Raw genomic sequence first — 27030 nt, 5'->3', positions numbered from 1 at the left:
TACCAGGCCTGAATCCGAACTGGTTCTGTGCGGGCAGTTGTGCTGCCTTGTTAATGGGTTTCAGTTCTCTGCGTTGGACCGGTGAAGCGACATTCGCGAACCCCACTTCCCCACTAAGCATTCGCATATTAAAATATTAACTTGTGATGGTAATGTTAACATTTATAATACTATTAACTCACTTGAAGATTTGTTGGTTATTAAATAGATACTTACAGCTTTTGGAAATGTAGCTAATGGATAATGACTTAACAGTTAATTCAGCCAAGTGTTACAGTAAGCATGAGCGAATAATATTTAATTATGATCTGAATTCCACTTTATCTATAGTGGGAAATCTATAAAGATTCAGCCGTATTATCACATTCTCATTATAGAGGCAGTCATGCAGGCTTGACGTAGCCAAGTGGTCAGGAGCGAGAGTGAATAACACGCGTTTGGACCGGGGTTCGAGCCCATGACTACTAAATATATAAAAAAAATATTTGTATTGACGATTTATTGTAAACTCTACTGACTTTGTTGTCGTGCCAGAGTATAAACAGAAAATTATTAATATTATATCATCGTAATGCAATTTGCAAGCAGGCTAGGGAAGAACCTGGATTAATAAAAAAGAATTTGTTTGAATTTTAGTAATTCGGATTTAACCAAGGTTTATAAAATGACAGTATAATTTTCCCATTTGGAACCCTTATGAACATTTGTAGAAAATATCTAATTGAATACAGTCAACACAGTGTCAAGATACCTTTGTTGTAAGTTGGACAAAACATTAATCTTTTTTGTTGTTGGCGTATCGGCTTCTGTGGCCATAATGCACCCCCTAAAGTTTTTCATTATACTGTACTGTGATCCAAGCCCGAGGTGGTATTCGAACCCGCGACCTTTGGGTTGCCAGGCAGGCACTTGACCCACCTGACTAGCCAGGTCGGGTAGTCAGGTGGGTCAAGGGTGGGATGTTAACTGCGGAAAGCCCATGCTTTTAGTACCAGCTACTTTATGTTGACTTTTTTTATTATTATTATTGTCCACCTCTCTAGAAGTGTCTGTACTGGTGTTTTGCCTTTATAGAATTTGGCAATAAAGGGTTGAATTTTTATTATTTTCTCTCTCTCGATATGTTTTCATGTTAGAATTACCACTATTTGAGTCTGTTCGCTTTAATAAATGAACGTTACAGATAGCTAAATGCGCAGTTTCTTTTCTGGAATTATTTAATTAACAATATATGAAAATATTAAACTTTCACTATTCACCACAGATGAATGTCACTGTTAAGGGGTTAGTTATGTAAAGTTAATAAAGCCATTTTCTAATTTTAATATAATTATCACAAAGCCTTAGCCTAGTAAACACCAGCAGAGGTTCGTTTTGATTGTCAGGAGTGATCGTAGCCTCCATTAAATGCCTGAATTAGGCAGGACTAAGCCTCATTTTGGATAGCCATGAATACGACTCATGAAGTTAGACGCATGTTCATTTTCAAATTAATAAATCCAGTCTTGTAATACTCTTTCATAGAAGATTTGATAGAATCCGTCAAATGTATATTTTTATTTCTCTCAGATTTTATGGTTGTAACTTTAACCTTTTTGACACCATTGTATTTGTATTGTGTTTCACCATTTTTTTTTTTTCCAGGAATGCCGCGTTTTTTATTCAAAGGCAGTATATGTTGTATATAAATACTAAGAAAATTATAACAGAGCTTTTAGTTACAAGTTTTTTAGATATGTTGAGAAGCTTTAGCTAAACTTCTCTTTACTAAGTTACTAAAAAGAAGCTTAGCTAAAACTTTTAAGCAATCAGTATAATGTAGTGTAATATTGATTTATCCTATATAAATGCTGAAGCGATTTTGCTTACACATTCTTAAGTTTTCAAAATGTTAAATATGCTTGTTGTTATTTAGAAACTAGCAATGACTTGTAAATAACTCGCCAACTCCTGTAATGGGTGAAATTAAAAGTAATCTGTGTGCAATCCAAAAATTAATTTCCTGGAAAAAGAGAGAGATTTAAATTTAATGATGTTGAGTTTTAATCTGTTTTAACCCACGATTTTGAAGAACCCACGCTGCAATTTGCAGAACTTAAGCCTATATTCGTAACAGTAACCCTTTGTTCCACTCGCTAATCTCGTTGCTCTTCTTTGTACTCGTTCTACTAGCTCAACATCTTTTCTATAATGAGGCCTCCAGACCTGTGTGCAATACTCAAGGTGTGGCCTGTCCATTGCCTTACAGAAGGGGATAATCATCTACTTATCCCTGCTGGCAAAATTCTTATATATCATTGACACGACCCGCAATGAGCTACTTTTGCAGACTGTCTGCACTGCTCAGAAAATTTCATATCTGACTCTACACAATTACCCCCAGGTCTCACCCTGAGTGTAGTACGGCACAGTTGGTGTGTTACTCTGTGGTTACTGTTACCCATATACGGTACTTTGCATTTGTCAATGTTAAGCTTCAGTTGCCACCTCTCAGCCCACCTGCTCAACCTTTCTAGATCCTGCTGCAGTAGCGTCCTTACTGTCATTAACAACCCCACGAACCTCTGCATCGTCTGCATACTTGAAAATGAAGCCTGGTATACCTTCATCAATATCATTGATAAATACAGAAAACAACAATGGGCTCAACACGGATCCCTGGGGAGCTCCACTAATAATATTACTCCACGAAGAGCAGTGTCCATTGATTACCACTCTCTGTCGCCTCCCACTCAACTATCCTTTTATCCATGTGCAACAATATCAAAAACTTTCCTAAAATTCAGGTATATGATATCAAAATTAATTTTTGCATTCAGTTGCTTTGTGACCACATCATAGTATCCAATCAAATTGGTCAGACAAGACTTCCCCTTAATAAACCCATGCTGTGTCTGAACTATAACTGCAGTCTTATCTAGATGATCCTGCAGTGCTTCTTTAACCAGTGACTCCATTATTTTGACAGAAGTTAAACTAGCAGGTCTGGAATGGGGAAATGGGGAAACATTTTTACATCTCCACTCTGTGGGGGAGATCTCCATGGACTGGAGAAGTGCAAATGTGCTATGTACTTTGAAAACTGATTTCATATACAGAAGAAGCATGAAACAGTTCTTTATACCTGTTTTGTCTTCCCGTTGTCACTAGAGGGCCCCCTGCTACCTGATGAGGGACCAGTTAGTCCTGAAACAGGCAGTCAGGATAATCTCATCTTTTAAAACGAATGGCCAGTTAACCTTTAATAGAGGTAATCTTTTTGAAAGTAGTGCAGTATTAAAGCAACGCGTTGCAAAGGCAAGTGTGTATGTAGTGTAAATCCTGCTGATAATCGGCAAGCATCTTATAAAGAAAGCAATGTTCCCCCTTTTTGCATATATTATTAAAGAAAAATACGATCGTTAATGCCGGATTGCTGTTTTAATATTTCTGGATTATAAAATGTTGATATATATATATATATATAACATAGAATAGAGGCAGGCAGAAAGGAAAAGAGAAAGAAAAAGTAAATAAACAAGGACAGTAGTTGAACCAAGATAAAAAGAATAATGTATATATATATATTCCCCCCCCCCTTTTGTAAAATATGCTTGACGTTAAAGTATTCTGGATTTTACAGTTTACTGTATTCACAACCCCCTTTTTATAGAAATCTTTCCTATCTTGCGTATAACAGTCATAACTGCATTAAACACCACTGTTTGTATTTTAATTTAAATATCTGTTCCTTTTAAAAATATACATTTTGACATTTTATTATACTGTGCACAGTACTCCCTGTTATGTCACGAAAGTAGCACTTACAGACATAGGTGATAAGGTGATGCTTCACGTGCACCAGGGAGACTGATTATGTAACGGATCCATTCCTTGTTGGCTGTTGTGGTACTATACTACAAATTGGTCTCTCTCTGAACAGTGTATCACTCTAGAAGAGCGTTTGCTGTAAAGGTGCTTATACACTTGAACGCTGACGAAACCATACAGGCTGAATGCGATCATTCGCAACTATTCATAATTCAAGTGTGGATAGTATCGTTTGTCGAAAAGACATCACAGCTATTTGCACCGTGCCGCGAGAGAACGTCATAAGCAAAGAATGTCATAAAGAAAACAACGGCAACCACGCTTGAACGCAAACTAATCCTTTTGAGTGATCAAAAGACGCTTAGTCGCCAGAGCGCGCGCTCGTGAGCAGTCTTGGACATTCAAGGGCCTTCCCTCGAAGTTTTCACTTAGATTCAAGCAGCTTCTAATAAGGGCATTCGAGCTTATTCTTGTTTGTTTGCGTTCATGTGTATGTGTTTCTTTATGTATTGGTATTAATTCATGTCTTTCTTGCGTTAAATAGGTGTCTTTAATCCCAGCTTGGATTTTATACTCTGAGTATAAGTCTGCTCTCAAATTTCGTACGATTTTTTAGTGCTTCAAACACCTACTTATACGGCGGAATATACGTTAATTTTTGTAGGAACTGTGTTGGGTTAATTCAATAGAATACCCTGGATGCATGCATTTATAAGTACCCATGATGCCAGGGGTCCGGGTTAAATAATATACATTACTAAAAATTACAAGCGACTCTTCCAGGAAAATTTTTGAAAATCACAATGATCGCATTTAGGAGGGAAACAGGCCAACAGTTACTAAGGAGTTCATTTGAGAATCCTCACTAACTGCCTTTTAAGTTCTTAGTGTTTGATGCAGGTCGTTTTGAGTAAAGTGTAAAGTAAGTTAATACGAAGAATTTAGTAAGTTAATACGAAGAATTCATGTAACTGGTAGTAAGTCTACTACCAGTTACATGTAAGGAAGCTTTATATGCTAAAATTAAAGCAGGAAGCAAAGCTAAATCTGCCAAGATATGAGAGAGAGAGAGAGAGAGAGAGAGAGAGAGACTGAAAACTGAGGTAATTTTGTAAATGTTTTAATTTATAGAATACTCTGTACTGGAGAGTGGAACTTTCTTTCTTTGCCTTTAAAATGGGAAGTACTTGAATGGTTTGTTTGGGAGTATTGAAATTATTAGTAAAAGCCTGGGCGGTTGGAAAAGGATATTTAACATATCCTTTTCCAACTGCCCAGTGGTGGTGGTTATTCTCTTCATTAATGGCATGGTGGAGAATTATTATTTTCTTTTAATATTTTATTTTTAAAATTGTACAGAATTCCAAAATGGTCATAGATCACTTTTAGATGCTGTTTGTATTGAATCGGAATTAGCTTCTTACGAGAGATTCGATTATTTTTGTGATAGCTGTGCAAATCGTAAATATAATGTTCATAATTAAGTTAGTTGAGAAGCAGATAGGTAATAATATGATTATAATGGTGCATGGAATATGAGTCCTAGTGACTGCATAAATTATTTTCGTAAAAAGAGATGAATTCACCTTCACGATTAAGGTCTTTCAAAAAGCAGAGACTAAGAGCTGATAAGGACCACTGATATTCCTGGTGATGTTTTTTTTTTTTTTTTTTTTTTTTTAATTTTTTTTATTACGAAAATCCCCCAGCACAAGAGATATTAGAACCTAGGTACTTTAGTACCGTGCATGGGTTGAAGGTTGAGAAAATGAAAGAAGATACTTGTTAACATTAGACTTGAATTTCTGTAGAGTGTAAATGCTTGTGTAGGGAGGTTGTTCCAGAAAAAAGTTGAATGAATAAATGAGGAATAGGAAAAGCTGATTTTGTACGTTTTAACTTGGAAAATAAGAGGATGTTAACTGGCTGCAGCATGTGTTTGCACTGATTTGGAAGAGAAAGCAGTAATTATAGAAGACAATTCACAAGAACAGTATCTGTTCTTGTGAATTGTCCAATCCCATGGAAGTATCTGTAGAAAACGCATGCAGCGGAAACAGAACGTCTATGAGACAGAGAGTGGAGAGACTTTGTTAGAGATGAATCATTAATTAACCCAACTACCCTCTTTTGAATGGAATATGGAGCCCGATAGAGGTTTTTGGGGCGTCCGCCCCAGATGTGAGAACAATATTCCACGATAGGGTGGATTTGAGATTTTTACACAGTGAACACAGTGAATTTGGAAGAAAAGTAACGAGAGCAAAAGAGAAAACCTAGTCTTTTAGATGCAGAGGAAGCAATATTTTTAATCTGCTTATACGTATATACGATATATACGATTAAAAATATATACGATCGAGATATACGATCTTTCCGAGAAAGCAGTGTCATCGAAGAAAATCATATGAGAAGAAGAATCATTTTTGCCATAAGAAAGGACTGAGTTTTAGAAGGATTGAAATGAACAAAGTTATCTTTGCCCCACTGGAGATCAGAATATAAGGGAAAGGTAGTGGATATTCTAGAAGTTGAAGCTGTTTGTGCAGAACAAGGTTTCTCAAACTGGAAAAAAGTTGGAATGCAATGTGCTATCATCAGCAAAACTAAGGATAGGATTTCTGGTCAATGGAAGGCCATTAATATACAAGAAGAAAATAGTGGGAGAAAGAACTGAACCTTGGGAAACACCAGCATTAGTGGAGAAGTTAGAGAGCCATTTACCATCACGTTGCGAGCTTTGGTGTAGGCAGGAAATGAACCTGGAGATTTGGATTCAAGCCAATTTTGATATGAAGCATTCTTATCTTAACAGCCTTAGCACATTTATTGGAAAACCAAAATTTAAATAAATGACGAGATTTTAAGGTTAATTGTGAAATAAAGGATTTCATCCCACAAGAATAATATCACTGACACGACTGAGCACACATTGACATCCGAAGACTTAAAACAGTAATCCAGCCAGAAATTGCGAAGATTATCCTATTGTGCATTCCTGTAATGTCAAACAACATGGGGTTGAGAATAGCCACAAGAGAAAGGTTCTACTGGAGAATATACTTGTATATTTTCAACAAGTTGTGATCTGATGTGCCTAGAGAATCACGCACCTTTACCGTGTACTTAGAAATGTTGTTTGTGAGAAAAAGGTCAAACGTTGTTGGCTACATGGTTAGGATTGTCTGGTATTCTGGTAGGTAAATGAACAGTCTGTGCTAGATCATTAGTAATTGTAAAAGCCCCAGCATCTTGACCAGCTGGAGTTGTGAACATTAAAATCACCAAGAAAATTTGACCCCACTGTTAGGAAAGTTGGACTGCAGAAAGTCAAGTTTCAAAGGAAGGAAGTAAGAGTTCCAAGTGATTAGTGGAGTTGGGAGAACGATAGAGGCAACCGGCGAATTTTACAGAATGTGGTCGAGAGATTTTACGGCAAAGCAGATCTAAAGGAGGAGATTCCAAATTTCTAAGTCACCGACAGGGAATATCAGAGCGGACATATTCACAAGTACCACCTTTGAAGCAAAAGGAATCATGCAGCGAATAATTTGGACAACTGAGATGGGCACTTGTTGAATCAAGTGATATTTGGGATTCTGTAAGAAAGAGTACATGGGGTTTGACAGACTGTAAGTGGAAATGGACATCATTGAGATTGGAACTGAGACCACGTATATTTCTGAAATGGATGAGGAAGTGTTTGGATGGTTTAGATTTTTTTGCGGATAAGTTTGTTCTATGAGTTTATCAATTCATGATGTATTTAATAGTAAGAAAGGTTGGGGTGGGGAGGACGTGCTGTATAAAGTAATGAAATCCTAGGATGTGGCGAACACATGGCAAGAATGTACCCGGCTCCTTGACATGACGTGGCCACGATACCCCCCCCCCCCCCGCATACACACTACTTGGACTCCTTCCACTCACTATCTGGCAGAGTAGAGGCAGCGAGTTTATACACTAGCTAATCCGGAAGCCTCCTACCAATAGGTTCGACCCGGTGGCCTGCCGTGTGGCGGCAGGCCTGCGAACACCGTTTTAGAACTATAGCCTCAAAATGTAAGGAAGATTGGATCTTGACACGTCTGTCATAACCTCAAAAGACATCGATTATACTGCATGATGGAAGCGATTAGGGGAGGGGGGTTATCAGAGCTGTCTTGCTCTGGAGACTAAACGTGGGTTCCAGCACTTCAAGCCTCCAATAAGCAAAGTGGTGGTATTGCACAGGTTGATGAGGATTCTCAGTTAGTGGAGAATGTTCTTTGTCTTTTCACCCCATATGGAAAAGGCCTGGGTTAGCATTAGCATTAGTAGAGGCATTTGATGCAAGAAAGCAAGCTTATGCAGCATCAGCCAAAAAATAAATAAATAAAAAATAACCACTTCCACTTCCACTCTGTTCGTTCGAAATACCTGTCCAGCTGAGCCTTAAACTTATTTAGGCTATCAGCTTCCACGACAAGGGATGGAAGTCTGTTCCACCTACCAACCACCCGCTGGCTAAAGGCAAATTTGCGCACATCTATTCTACATCTGTCTTTCCTCAATTTGAACTTATGCCCTCTCAGGTGATTATTCTGAGCAAGAGGAAGAATCCCATCAGCATTGAGCATGCTCAAACCATTCAAGGCTTTGTACACCTCTATCAGATCACCTCGCTGGTGCCTAGTCTCCAGACACTGTAATTCGCAAAACTTAAGCCTTTCTTCGTAAGAGCACCCCTTTGTTCCATTCACTAATCTTGTTGCTCTTCTCTGTACTCGTTCCAGCAGCTCTACATCCTTCTTGAAATGAGGCCTCCAGGCCTGTATACAGTACTCTAGGTGTGGCCTGACCATTGCCTTATACAAGGGAATAATCACCTCCTTATCCCTGCTGGAAAAATTCCTATATATCATTGACAATACACCATGAGCTACTCTTGCAGCCCGTCTGCACTGCTCAGAGAACTTCATATCTGCCTGCACAACCACCCCCAGGTTCCTTTCATTCTCTACCACTGTCAGTGTAGTACCACAGAGTTGATACGTTGCTCTGGGGTTGCTGTTTCCCATATGTAGTACGTACTTTACATTTGTCAATGTTAAACTTCATTTCCCACCTCTCAGCCCATCTGCTCAACCTTTCCAGATCCTGTTGCAGTAGCGTAGTGTCCTTGACAACCCTGCCAACCTTCGTATCGTCTGCAAACTTGGACATTAAGCTTGATATACCATCATCAGTATCATTTATAAATACAGAGAACAATAAAGGACCCAATACTGAACCCTGAAGGACTCCACTAATAACATTAGTCCACGATGAGCAGTGTCCATTGATTACCACTCTCTGTCTTCTCCCCCTCAACCACCCCTTTATCCATAGCAGCAATTTGCCTGTAAATTAGGTGTCATGAAGAAATTTTGTTGTTCGAATAATCTAGATTTAAGTTACTTTAATTTATTTTTTCTAAGGTCGCTATTAGGCTGAAAATCCGATTGGTATTTACCATGGAGTTGCGTTGAACTGCTTTTCTAAATTTCCTCTTTTGGGTATAGCCACGGAAGTATTGCAAATCAAATAACTTTTTTTCATTCATCATTACAAAAATAGTATTCTAGTTCCCACTCTTGATGAAAATGATACGTATTACTCTTTTTCGTAGTATTCATTTTAAATCAAAGGGTATTAAATTAACGTATAAGTACTTCCCAGTTATTAATATTAAGTTAGCTAAATAAGAAATCAACACATACATGGTCTCCACAGCGTAACTGCGTGAATTTTCACTAGACAAACCTAGCGGTTGTGCGGCGACAAGGGTAGTCACGTGCTTCAAGGGATTTGTAATAAGCGTATGGAATGGGGCGCATAATAATAATAACATTTAGATTTTGACTAATCCATTTTTTAAATATATTTAAAATTTGTCGTGATTGACCGAAATTAAAACTGCGATCGACTTGTTGGCCATCCCTGGTCTAGATAATAGTTAATAAATTGGCACCTTCAATGAAAATGGTACCTTGATGGCCGTAGCCTGCCACAGTCTATGTGAACTAATGTCAGGTGCATACATAGTCCATGTGGATAACGGAGTTAGGGGAAATCCCCAATGTTTCTTGACAAAATACACAAACGAGTCCATGTGGATATTGGTATTGTTATTTATACATGGTACTGGCAGGTTAGCTGGACCACCGTGATGTGTCGATGCTATGTTACAAGACGAGAAACATGACGCTCACCACAGGTGTCAACTGTGTAGCCAGTGCCCCTGACAGAGTGTTCGACTGCTGTCGACACAATCACAGTAGACTTGTGACCACAGAATGGGAGCACTTAACCATGTTGTCAAGATACTGGCACCTGAACGTCTTGCCTACACAGTCATTCCACTTTCAAAGTCGAAAAGGTCTCAACCCATTCTTTGCACACGCGGAAAAATTGATCACCACATGTGCGCACTGCAATCTTATATCAGCTGTTCATGACTTTGAGCCTTCACCAGCATTTCAGACTAGTTCATTCCTATATAAGAGGGTGGTGCTAATGCAAAGCCAACTGATTGTATTTTCCATATGCTTAATACTATAAATTTAAAATATGCTCCAGATAGAGAGAGATAAAGGCAAAAATGAAATAAGCAGCAGCATCCACATGAAAAAACAAAACTACGAATTTTTTTTTTTTTTTTTTTTTTTAATAATATTAACCTTTGGGTGAATGAACGAGAACTAATGTGACAGCTGAATCGTAATTAAATCTGCATTACATGCATTATCATTCTGGTTCCATATCCTTAACAGAGATGAAGTTTGCATGTTACTCTGTGTTTTTTTTTTTTTTTTTTAGAATTGCAGAACTCTACGAAATGGCCTAAATAAATTCTAGGCGTGAAATTTCTAGACAGTAAAGCAACAGGTGGATAGATATGAACGGCATAATGATGGAAATATAGTGGATTCCGGTTATTTGGGGCAAATCTTAAAGAACAGAACCCAATCGAGAAAATAGCCAGGGTTTACTTAGCTTAATTGGGACAACCTGCCGTTTAATCGGGGCAGGAGAGTCTCCGACCGTACACATGGTTCGATCAGATTTCTGGAGGTCACAACCATAAAACAATTAGCAGTCACCTGTTTATTGGACTTTTCTGTTAGTGAAATCTATCATAAACAGATAGTAAAGTCGATCTTATTGAATTTGTTATAATACCAACAGCTGGAATTCTGTGGGTTATTATGGTGAAATGTGTTCACACTTCGATGGAATCTTCAATCATATAAAAAAATGAATTTTCAGAATATTTTTTCTTCATTCCTATTTTTAAAGCTTCGTTACTCCGTTCTCACTTGCGCGTAGCGTGTTACTTGCAATTTGTGTGTGCCGTGTTATTTGTTATTGATTGCTTATCTTTTTACTGTTTTAAATTTTAACCCCCTTCCACAAATGTCAGTGAACAGAAATATCAACTAGTTAGTATGTACATATTACAATACGTATTAATTATTCCGATTATCACGTATATTCTTCCAATTTTCACGTATCATTTAATTTTTTAATTGGTAAGGTAATAAAAGGTAAATTTGTGCTTAATATATATTTACTTTTATAGCCTGTGGATAAATTTCCTCCTATTTTTGCTAATTAGAATCGCCGTTTAAGAGAATTAAAATTCAATTCACAAACGCTTACTACACATCGTATAGTGAACGGTACTTTACTATGGTGAGTCCCTCGTAACGTGATTTGATTGTACAGTGATGAATCAAATGTAAAGCGGGGATCCATTGTTTTTAACTATTTACGTGAAACTTTGGATAATTGGGGCAGCCGCTTAATCGGGCCAAAATGCACTAGTCCCGATGTGTCCCAAATAATCGGAATCGACTGTATAAGCGAATAAGTGTAACACTGGTAATGGTTATAACAGGTAATGGGAATCGTGTTTTGCAAAAACTCTTAATTCCGAGACTTTTTTGTATTTAATATTTTAGTGATTGATTTAGAAAAATTTAAGTTTCCTGAAATCAATCATTAATATTTTGATTGCTATTGCAGGCAAGTTGTGGCAAGAAGTTTATTGGATACACTCCGTTCTGTTGTTGACAATGAAGAAGATGTGCACAGAGTTACAGCAATTTTTGACAAGCTTGCTGGTGATTATGGTAAGTGTTTTTGCATTAATTGAATATATATACAGTGTATATATTTATTCATTTTTTCAATTTTAATCTCTGTGCACTGTTGTGCTAGGGACGTTACAGATTTTGTACCTGCTTTGATAGCTAATAGGGTTACATTAATATAATATATGGAATTATTGTTATTTACCACATTAAACTACATAAAATAACATTCTAGTTACCCATTAGAAATAATAAAATTACAGGAGTATATATTTATTTTAGAGTTGATCAGTGGGAGCTCTTTTCAGTTAGGGTATCTGGTGAAATAATCATCGGACTAGATAAACACACCTCAGTGACAGGCCTTCATTAGAATCGGGTAAGTTGAAATGATTGTGACAAGCCTCAAAAAAAAAAAAAAAAAAACCCACGCCGAAGCGGCCCTACTTGAGCTTAAAAAAGAAAATGTGTCTGTGTGCAGAATGAAAATACTTCGAAGGTGATTAGGTTAGCAAGCGCAACTGTTCACTCAATAAACTTTTATAGTAGAATTTCAGGAACTTTTTGATTGTGCCTCGTACCTCAGAGCAACAGGTTGGTGAAAAGTGACATGGAATTCATATTGTGCAAGAGTATGGCATTAACGTCTCAGCTTCCCCGGCCCATTTAATTGCAGGATCTCAACTATATTTAAGAGTTATATTGAAAGGATCATGAAATGCATGGACTTGGATTGCACTGAGAAACGAAACGCTGTTTAGAATTTTTTGCAATCCCAAGATAGTATTGTGTTTTAACAGTGCTGGACCAAGGTATTTCTGCGCCCCGGACAGAAAGATTTTTCGGCGCCCTTTTCTAAGGATATATATATTTTTACCTCATGTTCTGTTTTATGCATCCCGGGCATGAGCCCTGCTAGCCCGTACTTAATCCGGCACTGTGTTCTAACAATTTTATAATGGTCGTGTTAACGTATTGTAAGCTTTATGCAAAAGATGTCGCAGGCGGATGTGGCATTTGAACACTTGAAATATTCTCCTCCTCCGAGCTTTATGTTATTATTTTTTTAAATCTATAAACTGAATTAGTCTTGAATGTAACGATTTTGAAAGACGTTACATTCAGAACTGATCATTCAAATGTAATTTTGCACACTCCACACACGCACGCGCGCTCTTCATCACCACTATATAAACTACAAATTTACTTTGCTATGTTTGAGTGCTTAATTCTTATACTGCTTCCCTTCAAATGAGATTGTCTGTCTGTCTGCCTGCTTGCGTGAGGCGGTCGGTAGTGACTCACCACACGTGCCTTTTTTTTTTTTTTTTTTTTCCCTTCTTATTTATTTTGTTTTTTTACTGTGCTGTACTTTCCCTTCCCCAAGTCAATGGCAGCTCGCCGTGGCAACCCACACAGTCTGAAAATGACACAGTAACATCTGTCACTCCCCCGACTTTTCCCCCTAGAGGCACTCTCAGTTTAATCAAGGTCACTTTTTTTTTTTTTTTTTTTTTGCCTTCTCTCTCTCAACCATCTGTTGGTGGGGAAGGGAGAAGTGTGCCTGTGTACATTACAAGGCTTTAATGAATATATTAAAATGTGCAGAAACAGCACATTTAAATAATTTTAAAATGAAATCATCATAGGACGAAGATTAGACCTATGAAGTCAAATTGTCAACTTTAATAATGATAGGTTACAGTTAAGTTGAATTTTTAACTTATTATGCTGGGCTCTATGCATTGGGAACTTTTTCCCCAATCTTGAGTGTTTTTTATGTACATAAAAATGTCCATAAAAAAATCCTCCTCCTTCTCGTGTAATAATATCTTCCTCCTGATTTAATGAAAAAATAAGCAGAATAAAATAAAACGTTGCCCTCCCGGTTTTTTAACCCCTATGAATTGTTTTTGACAAATGCTTTTTATGAGATCCTTTATACATCATTTAATCATTAGCAAATATTTTTACTATTAAACCTTTTAGTTCACTGACTGGATAGTTTGATATTATTACTGCATGTAAACGATTTCTGTATGCTTTCTGGTAAGAAAGGTTCATTATTATTTTATTATATATATATATATATATATATATATATATATAAATAAAATAATAATGAACAAAAGGTGATGCAAGCCAAAAGGTGATGCACGATTCAATTTGGATAGTTAAATTTTTGATTGTGTAGGGTGTACGCTATGTAGTTTAGGCAGATTGGGGGGGGGGAGCCAGAAATATATGAGACTGCATCCTGTCCATGGTTTCTAAGTGTTCAGTCTGGTGGTCGTTCATGGGTCCATTGATCATGGAGTCACAGATAGTGTTTCAGTTCCCCCTCCATGCATGAGTTGGCTGGGTTATCTTTTCTGGATGGTGGAGTTTGGCATTGAGTGTTGGTCTTGAAGCAGTTGAGGTTCAGGATACGTCTTGCGTCTCGTGAAAAGATCTGGGGCTGAGCGGGCGAAGGCCCTGTAGAAGTTTGGCACTCAGTTATGGTCTGGAAGCGGTTGAGGTTTTGGGGTATGTCCGGCATCTTGTGAAAAGATTTTGGGCAAAGTGGGTGAAAGCGCTGTAGTTGTCCTCAGTAAGAACATTGTCTTACTAAGAACAGTACTCCTTGTCTCGTGGTGAGAAGTGGATGTCTGGATGATCTTAAGTCTTCATAAAGATGACAAATATATTAAGTGATCCCATGTCTCAGTTTCACCACAGTGACAGAGAGGGGTGTCACTCAATCTGAAGGTGTGAAGCTTTCCTCGAACCACTCCATGTCCAGTCAGGAAGTAAGTTGTTTGCAGTCCCGGTGATAACCACTGTGCGATGCGCGGACACACGGTTTGCACATCCGGATTGAACTTTAGTGTGGTGACACCCTTTGTCGACATCTTCCATCGTGTCTGCCAGGCGCGAAGTAAGTGAGTGGCGAGGCATTTTCGTTCCATTTTTGGTTCATTTGCAGGATCGGTTGTGATATTGAGGCAGGTGATTTATTTTCCTTACGTCAGGTGGTGCAGTAGCCCACGATAAACCACCTCCAGGTCCAAAAGCAGGGCTCCCTGCAGGGCCTGGAGAGAGTGGGTGCTCACAGTATTACACACTCTTGAGATAATGAGAAGTATATGTCACTGCATAGTTTCGAGTGTCCTTCTGTTTACGGTGGTGGTGGCCTTATGAGACCAAACACCCACCGTGTAGGAAATGGCTGGCAGGAAGACGGCTTTGTAGAATAGGCTGAGGGTTCTTCTTTGCAAATCCCAGTCTTTGCAAAGAGCAGAATAGCGTCTTCCCTTGCAGAGTATTCCCTTTTAAAAAAAAGTGCAGAGTGGCATCTGATCTTGTTACGGATGTAGTTGAAGTGGGACATAAAAGACATGTTCCTGTCCAGTACAATCCCTAGGTGCTTAAGTTCAGTGAGTAGCTTGATCGTGGTTCCCTGTATATGAATTTGTGGTGGTCGTCTTATGTCAAAGGTACCCTTTAAAAAGTATTGAGCTTGTCTTTGTGGCGGAGATCTTAAGATTATTCATTTCAGCCCAGCTTTGCAGAATATTGATCGCTTGGGTTGCAGATGTCCCAACCATAGCCCTGCTGTCCTCGGCCAGCATTAAGATCAGGGGCTTGAGGTAAAAACCAAACTATTATTTTTAGGCCACCCGAATAATTAAATTCATCTGCCGTGCTGTGTGTCTTATGTCTGTTAATTGCGTGTGTTCTATGGTCGATTTGTCTGTTTTGCTGGACGAAAAACCTCAGTTTCTGGGGGGGGGGATGAATACCTTGCTATCTATGCCTGAGACCGACTAACTCAGCCACGGAGTGAAAAAAGCCCATTAAAGTTCCTCGCGTCATCGATGGGATTCGAACACAGGCCTTTTCCACCGGTGCTGGGAGGACGGTGGCGCTACCACTGTGCTACACGCGCGGACATTGACCTGAGGTATGAGGTATATTGAGGGTCTAGCGGCTCCTGGGATTTGTCCCATCTCCGCGAATGTTCTATGTATCGGTGACAGTACCCTGTCAAAGCCAGAGATTTAGAAGTGTGTGGGTCATGAGTAGTGTTATATGTTGTGCCCATTGTTTATCCGGCTTATTGGCCGCCAGGCCCCTAATGGGACCAGACGTTGTCCATACCTCGCCACGTGGAGGCTAGCCGGGTGTTACCATTGAGTCAATTGTACTCTGGCAGGTCCTGCCACTTACTTTCCTGGGATTTTAGTGGCTAGGACCTTAAAAAAAAAAAAAAAAAAAAAAATTGGAACGACCGCGGTTGATTTTAATCACTTACATTAAAGCACTAATATGGGGTTTGACGCTGAAAGCCTGTTTCTGAAGTGCCTAAAAGGTTGGGTGAAATTTTTGGTGTATTTAAATTTGGACGTGTAGGGCTATACGCTGTGCAAGAAAAAGTGCTGGGAGGGGAGAATGAAGGCTGGTGGGTGAAATAGGAAGAAGAGGGTCGATAGGGTAGGTGACCCCCAATTTTTCAGTGAGGCATGCCCATGCCCCACCAGAGGGAAGAAATGGTGTGGCAGGGAAGAGAGGTGACAGCAAGCCGTCACCTCCCTCCCCTGCCGGGTGTGGGAGTAAAAGAATTGCACTGCACAAGAGAGTGCAGAGCATAGAGCCAACATGGCTCCGTTGAGGCAGCAACTTGGAGTTTCTCTATCTTCGTTGGTCTTCTCTGTCATTGGTAGCCATATTTTTCCTAAGCTATGAACACTGGTCAGGTCCATTGTTGGTCTGTTAGCTATGGCTGTGGTTCTCTTCATCATGGGAAGATCCGCAGCTCCATGGGGTTATTCTTGCGATCGCTGGTTTTAGATGATTAGTAGTAAGCAGGTTCCTGGGCAAGGTTCTCCTTGAGTTCTCTCCACGCATATTCTGTGTTTTTTTTTTTTTTTTTTTTATCTTCTGTAGATGGCTATCAATGTTTTACACCTACCAAATAGTTTTTGGGCATATTCCTTTAGCTCCCTGTATTCCTCAAGTGAGTCCAATAGATGTGATTCCAAGTTCTTGGGGAGGTAGTGTATTGCAGTGATCAGTCTGCACCTGAGGTCCTCATAATGGGTGCAATCATACATAATGTGCTCCCAGCACTCAAGCTCCCCACAGGCACATCTCGGATCCACCTCAATCCCCAGCGCTGCCAGCTTGGCTGTAAAGGCCCCGTGACCAGTCAATAAATAGGTGGTGTATAAGCCAGGCTGAAACCAAGTTGGGGGACTGGGGTACATCCTGTCGATGTTCGGAATGAATTTCCTGGTGATATTTCCCTTATTTGAGTTGGCCCAGTGCTCCTGCCAAACTTGCATCAGGTGTTTTTGCAGTCTTGTCTTTTCATTTTTTTGTGGTGCATTAACGTCCACAGTATAGCCATGGTATGTACAAGGTATTCCTTTCTCTATGTGGTAGTTCATTCCCCTACGCATGATCTCTAAGTCAAGGGGAAGAGCTCCGGCCAAGACCTGCAGCGCGTGGGTACTGGTTGTCCTACAAGCACGTGTAACTGTCAGTAGGATTGTTCTTTGCGTTGCATCAAGGATGCGTCGGTTTACTACAGTTCCTGTTTTGGAAAACCATATTGCTGAGGCGTAAGTGATGATCGGTAGGAAGGTTGTTTTATAAAACAATGACAGGGTGCGTTGGTTTAACCCCCAGTCCCGCTTGACGATCCTAGCCACCAATCCAGAGTATCTTTTGATTTTGGCTCTGATATAAGTTAGATGGTGTTTAAAAGTAAGATTACCATCCAGTATAACTCCTAAATATTTTAACTGGGTCACTAATTTTATTGTGGTAGGTCCCACCTTTATTTGTGGCGGTCTACGTATATCAAGCTTGCCTTTTAGCAGGACGGAGGACGTCTTTGTTGTTGATATCGTCAGGCAGTGGGTTCTGGTCCAGTTTTGCAATATCAGCATTGCCTGATTGGCCTTTTCCTCTAGCTGGGCCCGGCTATCTGCAGCAATGGTGAGGACCAAATCATCAGGAAAGGCCTGGGAGCGCACATCACCAAGGTGCAAAGCCAAGAACCCATCCAAAACCATATTCCACAGGAGCGGCCCCAGAACAGAACCCTGGGGACAGCCTCTGTGGACATCACGATTCACTCTACCATAAGGTGCTTCCACGATGATGCGTCTCTCGGAGAGATAAGACCTAATTATGGAATATAAGTTGATCGGCACATGTGCCAGCCTTAGTCTTGCCAGTACGCTCGGCCACCAAATGGTGTCGAACGCCCCAGCGAAGTCAACAGAGATGGCTAGAAGATATTTATTATTGCAGTTTGCTGCTGATTCCGATAGGCTATGCAAGGCTTCCACAGTAGACGAACCCTTCTTGAATCCGTATTGCGATGTCTCTGTGAGTTTCGCTGCCTGGTAATGCTGATTTATCCTTGTACAGAGTAGTCTTTCAAGCAGTTTGCTTGCAACCGGCAGTAGGGCTATTGGCCGATAGGAGTTTGGCAGGTGGGGTGGTTTGTTCGAATTTTTGGCGATTAATTTTACCTTTGCTGTCTTCCAATTTTTGGGGAAGATGCCCTTAGCCAAGCAGCTGTTATATAAGTGTAAGAGGAGGTCTGGAACGATCTCCACGGTCTTCTTAATAATTTCGGGTTCTAAGTAGTCCAGGCCTGGACATTTATTATTTCTTATCGTGGTTGCCATTTGTTGTAGTTCATCCCGTGTGAAGGGTGGCTCCTGAGTGTCTGTTGAGTAAACTTCATTATCTTGACAGATGATAAGTTGCTCTGGCAGTGATGGCTCAATTGGTTTCGGGAAGATGGCATCCAATATATTGCTTATAGATTGTTGCCACGTGGTGGTATAATCACCTTGTGGTGTCTGGGTGGTTGAAATGACTTCCCCCCTGGGAAGTTTATTCGTCACTATCTTGTATACCACACCCCAGGGTTCAGTGTTCCCTGTTGTGCTTACAAAGGTCTCCCAGGCCTTGCGTTTACTCTTGACGATCGCATTTGTGTAGCTGTTTCTGGCTTCTCTATATCTTTCCCTTAAAGCTTCAACCTCATGGGCCGGCCATGTACGCCTTGCCCGCTGGAATTGTTTTCTTCTTGTAATTGTTTCCCGTCTGAGCTGTTGAATTTCCAGGGTCCACCACGGGACAGCCCCCCGGATCGAGCTTCTTCTTTTTATTGCTGCGTTGCTTGCTTCTGTTATTATCTTGGTTACTTTAGTTTGGGTTTTATTGGGTTCCTCGAGCTGATTTGTCTCAGTTAGATATTGGGCCGTTGCTGGTATTAGGATTTCCTTAAAACGTTCCCAATTTGCTTTGCGGATGGCATATCGGCTCTGTATTTGCTTGGATATTGGGGCTCTGTCAAATGACCTTGCTATCTGATAGGTAATCACTCTGTGATCGGACGTTGTCCACGAATCCCGAACAAGCCAATCCTTAATATAGCCTGCGACGTTCCTAGTGGACAGCGTGACGTCGATCGTGGCCTCCCACAGTGTGTTACAGAACGTGGGCAGTTGGTGTGGCCGATTGACCTGAGGTGTATTTTCAACGACGATGGAGTTTTACCTGTGCTGGCAGAGCTCAGTGGATTAGCAGGTAATTGCCATAACCGCTCGGGCATCTCGCCGACCTCGGATTTTGATTATAATTATTATTTCTTTTTTAATATGCGAAATTATAAGTTTATTTAACTGTGAATGTCATTCTGTATTGATTAAGTCGATTAAATACGATAGAATACCTATGAAAAATATTAAAATTAAAAAATAAAGCCAAAATTAAAGCTGTCTGGGAAAAGGATTCTTTGGCGCTTCTTGGGCTTGTCTGTCATCGCATTCTGGTGGAAAATTATTCTTCAGGGTCCCAGAGGCAAAACTAAAAAGTCTGTCCTCCCTAGATTACCGAACAGCTCCCACATGATCTGTAATACAGTCATACAAACGAGGCATCGGACCCGGGTGTCGTAGTTTCGCCCAAAAGTGGCATTGGAAAACTAGCTTTAAGAAAGAAATTATCTTGTTGAGCGCACACAGTTTCAGTATAACTTTTTAATGCAAAACTTAGTTATTTTGTTATCCAAACCCCCACACACCCTTCCAATGCTTGAGTGTAATGAACCTTGGATTTGGCAATAGAAAATTAATGAATCAGGTTTCATCAAATTGTGTGCGTGTGTGTGTGTTTTTTGGGGGGATGGGGGGGGGCAGTGGTTAGGTAAAAGTTAGGTGGTCGGTAAAAAAAAGGGGGGGGGGGGGGATAATGGAACTACAGTAATCCAGAAAACAGAATCCAGGACTGGTTTAGGAAGCTTTTGCGTAGCATTACTGTGTTTTCTTTTAAATCTAGCGATTTCACTTTAATTTTATCACATTTCAGTAACAACAGTGTTCGTAACTTTGTAACGCTTCAAAATTGTATGCTTGTTTAGATAACATTTTCGACTCAAAGTCACCCACACGTTATTATCCCCCTTTATAATTAACAGCGTCCAAAGTTTGGCTATCATTTCATGAAGCTAGGAGCAAAACACTTGATTTCAAATCTTTACTGTTATTTCTTATTATATGTTATTAACGTCGGAAGTTTTTCTAATGCACCTTTTTTAACGCAGGCATAAAACTTTACCGATTGACGTTTCTTCCACTATATGCATTTTTACCGTCGGTCGGTTCTCTCCTCCCCAAGGTTCCTTTCGCGCTCGCACCCCCTCCCCCACACGCACAGAAGAATGATGTATAATGACACGAATTTGCTTACCTACAGTTTCTTTCTTTTTTTCGTTTTCTCTAGAAGAAATAAAAACAATTTCAAATCGAAGAACAGGACACTAGGAATTTATCGATACAGAACCTGTTACTATCAATAGACAAAAGCAGATTTGTCACAATAACGAAAAGGTTTTTAGATGGTTTCAAGGATTTTGCTCTAGAAACTTGCCCATCACCGGGGGAGCCTCAAACTTTGCGATATGACAATTCGTTAAACAGGCATATCAAGGTCAATAGTAGTACATGTTTTCCGCATTGATGTTTGGGGTGTGTGCCGCTTTTTTCTGGATTTTTTTTCTTCTTTTTAATATATGACTATTTAATAGCTATTTTATAGTTTTATTAATATATAATATAAATATATTTTACCGTAAAAGTCTGATATCGGTAAATCCTAAGATTTACCGGTTCACTTTGGTAAAAGGTCCGAAACGTTCAGTTCATTTTCGACTTTTGCCTTTCTGATACGATAAATCTTGGGATTTATTAGTCGGTGTAAGTAAAAGCCAGACATATCAAAGCATTTCATTTTGTGTACTTTTAACGATATGGTCAGTCTTTCATTTCACGTTGTAAAGGTTGTTGATATTTGTTAATTCCTTTCTGTTATCTGACTGAAGTATTGTACATTAGGCGCGTCGAATTATTCAATATTCGAATATAACTTTGCTTAAATAAATAAATAAATATATATATATATATATATATATATATATATAATGTATAGGAGAAGGCTGTTACTATCGAATCTACGGTATACACGACTATCTTCTATCTTTATTATCTTTTTAACAGCTCCACTACCTAATTTTGTCGTATAGATTCGATACAGTATATACAACAATACAATATACTGTATTACTATTTATACATTATGGTCGTAGGGTTCGTTTGCATGAGCAGTGTCTCTGGTCCATAATACTAACTAGATTTCTTTTTTACTCCACTTCTTTCCCTAGATAGCTAGATTTCCCTAGTACTGTAGATGGCAACAGTGGCAGATCCAGAAAAAAAAACAAAAAAAAAACCATGAAGGGCACCATTTTGTGCACTAGAATGGCGATCATGTTAGCATCAGTGTTGCCAACTGTAGTCAGTTGTAAAATCCTATGTTAACAATGAAAAAAAAAATAAAAATAAATAAATAAATAATAATAATAAAATAATATATATATATATATATATTTTAGCGAAAGGGAATTTAAACGATTGGAGTATATTTTCCGAAAAACGACGGGGGGGGGGGGACGTTCCCAGGTTCCCCCACACTGAATCCGCCACTGGATAGCAAATAGATATCCTCCCCATATCCTAGTTTAACATTCGAAAACGTGAATGACCCAGGAAATTGTCACTGTTTCCCTTTACACAGGGGTTAAAGGACTATTTCTCTTCCTCTTGCCCTCGCGGTGTATACAATGCATATAAGTACTGTCCTCCACCGGATGGAAAAGGCCTGGGTTTGAATCCCGTCAGTGATACCAGGAATTTTATAGGTCCCCCCCCCCCACAAGGCGGTTTTAGTTAAATAAAATAAATAATATTTATTGTACAGGTAACATGTGTACAATAGTTCCCATCACGGCAACAATGTTAGTGTTTTTTTCAAAGTATTCAAAGTATTTTATTATTATCTGCGGGCTCCAGGGTTTCCCCTATCCGCCGCTGAAGAATAACTGTACATTATTTACAATTTGTGGTTTTACAAAACATCTTGATCCAGCATCTTCACAGGAATGAATACAAACATATTATATAACCTTAACACTTGCAACTAAGTTATTACAATTTGTTGAAGGCACCAATTTCTGTATTAACCTTCACAACTTATACAACTATACAGATAGTTAGGACCTACCAGTTGGGTTACAATGAGGTCCGGTATATCTTACAATTTATACAATTTATGATTTACAATTTATACAATGTAAGATTTACAATTTATACAATTTTAGATTTACAATTTATGTACCTTTTTTTTACAAGCCGAAGTCCCAGGACACCGTCCACCCAACAGTGATCCTGGCACATCGACTGATATATTCTGAATGCTAATATTGCCTTCCGGCAATAAATACAAATACATTTCCTCATCAGAGGTCTTGTAACAATACGATTAATACCAAGGAGGCAACTATATACAGTGGTAGTACACTTATTACATTACATATTTATTCTCAGCCGGCAAGTCCTTTCCTTCTGCGGAAAGCCTTGTCTGCAAAGTTAGCCAGTGCCTCATAATTTTCTTTACATTCTAAAAACTTGGTGAAGTTATTTACATCGTAAACTTCGGTCAATGCCTGAAGTTCAAATCGAATGTCTACATAATATCGACATTCTAAGATTATATGTTGGACTGTCTCCTCTGAGCCACATTTACAGAGAGGAGACGCAGCCAAACCCAGAGTAAATAACTTTGAGTTTAAGCTACCATGCCCGGATAAAAGGAAAGTTAGGTGAAGACCCGGGTTAAACCAGGGCCAATGTTTTTTGTCAAATTCGGAAACTTGAGGTATAAAAAGGGTAGTAATTCTTCCATTGTTGGCATTAGTCCATTCGTTTTGCCATTCCTGGAGGAACTGGTTTCTTAATCTAGTGTTGTCTTCTTTCACTGGCACGTCTAGGTTTACAGAAAACTGGTTGAACTGTGCCGCAATACCCTTCCTTCTACAATACTGAAAGTAATTGTACAGCACTTCGTATTTAATTGGTAGTTTGCCGTTGATTACCTGTAATGCCGACGTTGAAATTGTGCGACAAGCTCTTGAAGTTGCAAGCAGGAAGAAGCGCTGGGCTTGAGTCAAGATTTTTTCCACCATGACACTGCGTATACTGGGGCCCCAAGCGCCCGCAGCATAACAGACAATAGGAATAAATATACATTTGTAGTACAGCTTGAGAGTAGAGGGTTTTAGACCCCAAGAACCTTTGGTAATTCTGATTATTTTGCCTGTCAAAGTCTTGATTTTGCTTAGTACGTATTTAGCATGGGTAATGAATTGAAGTTTGTTATCTAACATAATTCCTAGGTATTTGTACGAGTTAACTAATTTTATTGATTGTTCTTTAATCTTAATACATGGAGGTCTATTTGGGTCTAATTTTCCTTTGAGAAGAATTTGTTTTGTTTTGGGAACAGAAATAGTTAATTTATGTGTACTACACCACTCATCTAGGTCTGATAGGACTTCATTGGCACGGATTTCAAGTTGTAGTCTGGAGTTTCCAGAAACAAGGATAATTAAATCGTCTGCGTAAGCCATCTTAGTAGTGCAATTATGTTCGGTAGCCAGCCACCCATCAAGGACCACATTCCAGCATACTGGTCCGAGAACTGATCCCTGAGGGCAACCGCGAGTCACAGGTCTTGCAACAGAGCAGGATCCACTGGAGACCACAAGTGAGCGATTCTGGAAATAATCCGTGATGAGACGGTAAATAGGCACGGAGACCCCGGCCTCTCGGAACCTCTCCAGGACACTTTGCCACCAAACAGTGTCAAAGGCCCCTTTGAAGTCCACAAGGAGGCCGAGGACATACTTTTCATTGGAGGCTGAGACGTTATTAATAACTAGGTTAATGGCATCCACTGTAGACATCCCAGCAGTGAAGCCAAACTGATATTTGTAGTTTAGATTTCTTTCTCTATAGTGCTTTTGGAATCTCGCTACAATGAACTTCTCTAGTATTTTTCCGAAGACCGGAAGTGGAGCAATTGGGCGGTATGAATTTGCCAGATTTGCTGTTTTGTTGGGATTCTTAATGAGTAATTTAAGATTTGCTTTTTTCCAAGGAGAGGGGAAGGATCCATATTGTAGGCAGGCATTAAAGAGGTTCATCATCAGTTGGGGACAGGTGCTCCAGATTCTTTTTATTATGGTAACTTCTAATAGGTCCAGTCCAGGGCATTTTCCATCACGCAAAGTCTCAACAGCAAGGCCTACTTCGTTTCTGTCAAAATCATCTTCGTGGCTTTGGCCTATGTAGGAAAGATGTTCTAAACGAATGCCTGTTTGTACCGGACTTTCTGGTACAGTTTCATCCTGCATGATCAATTCATCCAAAATTGTTTCCATAGTCTCGGCCCATGTCAGGGTTTCGGAGTTATCAGGTCTAAGTACAGAGGAGAATATTTCCCCCGGATGAATTTTGTCTAGAGTCAGCTTGTAAATCAAGCCCCAGGGCTCCTGGTCCATAGTTTGTTTAACTAAGCGTTCCCAAGCGGAGCGTTTTTCTTTGTAAATATTGTTGAAATATGTCCTTCTCGCGTTTTTGTATATTTCATTCAATCGGTTTATCTCGTCTTCAGGTCTACCATCTCTCCTAGCTCTCTGAACATCTCGTCTTGCGCTCTTTGTATGATTCCTTAGAGTAGAAAGGTTCTGGGACCACCAAGGAACCGAATTTTGCCTTCTCTGTTTCTTCTTAATCGTCTCGTCGCATATTTCGGTGATGATTGCCATCAATTCTTTTAGATGCTGGTCCAAAGTAAGGTCTGTCAGATTTGTCAGTTTTTCCTCCGTAAATTTTTCCTTAAGTAGTTTTTCAAAAGGATTCCAATTGATTTGTCGAGTTTTGTATCTGGGGAAGTCATGAGTTCCCCTCAAAGCTGCTGCGTTTTCATTAGATATTATGTCAAAGGTTATTACATTGTGGTCGCTTACCGACCAAGAGGAGTGAACAGTCCAGTTTTCTATGCATCTCCCGAATGTTGCATTCGACAGAGTGACATCTATGTAAGACTGACCAGAAGGGGATGAATAAGTGGGCAAATGCCCAGGGGTGTTCCAGACAATCAATCCGTTAGTTATTATTAATTCTTCCAGTAATTCACCTTTATTATTCGTTATGGGGCTGTTCCACATGGTGGAAGAAGCATTTGCGTCGGTCATTATAACTATCTTTTTGCCTGATAACCTAATTAAAGCTGTCTCAAGGAAGTTTAGATAAGGCTCAATTTGTTGAGAATGCTGTGAGCACTGCATGTAGATTGAGATGAAGAATATTTGTCCAAAACTGCCTTCCAAGCATGCACATGCCGCATGCTCGGAGCAGAGACCATTTACCCTCGTGACCGTGATCCGCTTGTCCGCTATAACGAGAGCTGCCCACACCCTTGACACAGCATTTGCACCCTGTCCTGTAACAGATACATTAGATTGAACCACCCTACAGCCGTTTGGTAATCCTTTAACTTTGCCTTTGTAGGAGTATAATTCCTGAAGTCCTAGAATGTCAATTTTGTGATCCGTAATTAATTTGGAGATATCACTCATTGCAGATGCAGAACGCTGGCAGTTTAACTGTAATATTTTTAATCTCTCACCATGCTGTACATTTTTTATCTTACTGAATGTAATTTGTGCGAGATTTGGTAACCTCCTGAGCTCTCAAGAACTCGGGACACTTCGAGTCACGATATGAGTGATCTGATTTCCTCTTTTTTATTTTGCAGTTTGGGCATGTAACGGGTGATTCAGGAGTGGGACACGATTGCGACTGGTGACCTTGCAGTCCACAATGCCCACATGTGTAGTCCTGCTGTCTACAATATCTAGCCGAATGCCCATAGGCCAGACACTTAAAACAACGTGAAGCGATAATAAAATCCTTCACGTTGTGAACCGACCAGCCCAGGTAGACGCGAGCATTTTTTAATATTATTCGCCTGATATAGGCAGGAACTTCAATTATCCAGTGTTTGTTGTTTTTGTTTTTAGCGTTAATCTTAAATCTCACCTTAACCCCCTTTTTGAAATCTTCCTCACTAACATTGTGCTCGCACAGGTTTTTGACATGCAGATCCTCCAAGAACTCTTGGTCTGACATATCTTTTTGTACGTCATAGATTATCACAGTCGGGTTTAGTTTTCGGGGCGAGTCTACAATTAATTTGTGTTCCCCAAATTTCGGGCAGTTCTTTAATTTAGTAATGTCTTCGTCAGTGGCAGTTTCAATTGCAACGCCTTTTTCTCTAACTTTTGTGATAGATTTTATTTTAATCCGTTTAAGTTCGGATTTAAAATTCGTTGCAATCACCTGTTTAACTTCTTCACTCGTTTTTAATTCACACTTTTCACTAGCTTTAATCAACACTACATGCTTTGACCGAGTTCCCGAGGGAATCAGTTCAGCAGCAGTCTTTATGCCTGGACTCGCTGCAGCCACCTTAGCATAAGTGGCCACAGGGGTGGACGTAGGCAAAACTCTTAAGTCTAAATTTGTTTTTAACCTCTCATTGTCGATGGTGAGATCAATCACCAATCGTTCCATACTGTTCCAGATTTTACCAGCTTCCACCACCATGAGGGGGGTAACGGTGGATCCTGACTTAAAAA

General features: G+C 39.6%; 1 protein-coding gene across 4 annotated transcripts in view; it reads left to right on the top strand.

Moving 5' to 3' along the window:
- LOC150079116 (serine/threonine-protein phosphatase 4 regulatory subunit 1-like) overlaps positions 1 to 27030 on the top strand; it is a 672615-nt gene that overhangs the window by 268350 nt on the left and 377235 nt on the right. For all 4 annotated transcript variants that reach the window (XM_090384028.1, XM_090384027.1, XM_090384026.1 and 1 more), the window contains one exon: positions 11860 to 11966. In XM_090384028.1, coding sequence (XP_090240154.1) covers positions 11860 to 11966 — 107 coding nt within the window. The remainder of the gene's footprint in view (positions 1 to 11859; positions 11967 to 27030) is intronic.

This window comes from Mastigoproctus giganteus, chromosome 10 (genome assembly GCF_048544385.1).
Source record: "Mastigoproctus giganteus isolate SK-2022 chromosome 10, ASM4854438v1, whole genome shotgun sequence".
NCBI lineage: Eukaryota > Metazoa > Arthropoda > Arachnida > Uropygi > Thelyphonidae > Mastigoproctus > Mastigoproctus giganteus.
This window is presented reverse-complemented; position numbering and strand designations above follow the sequence as displayed.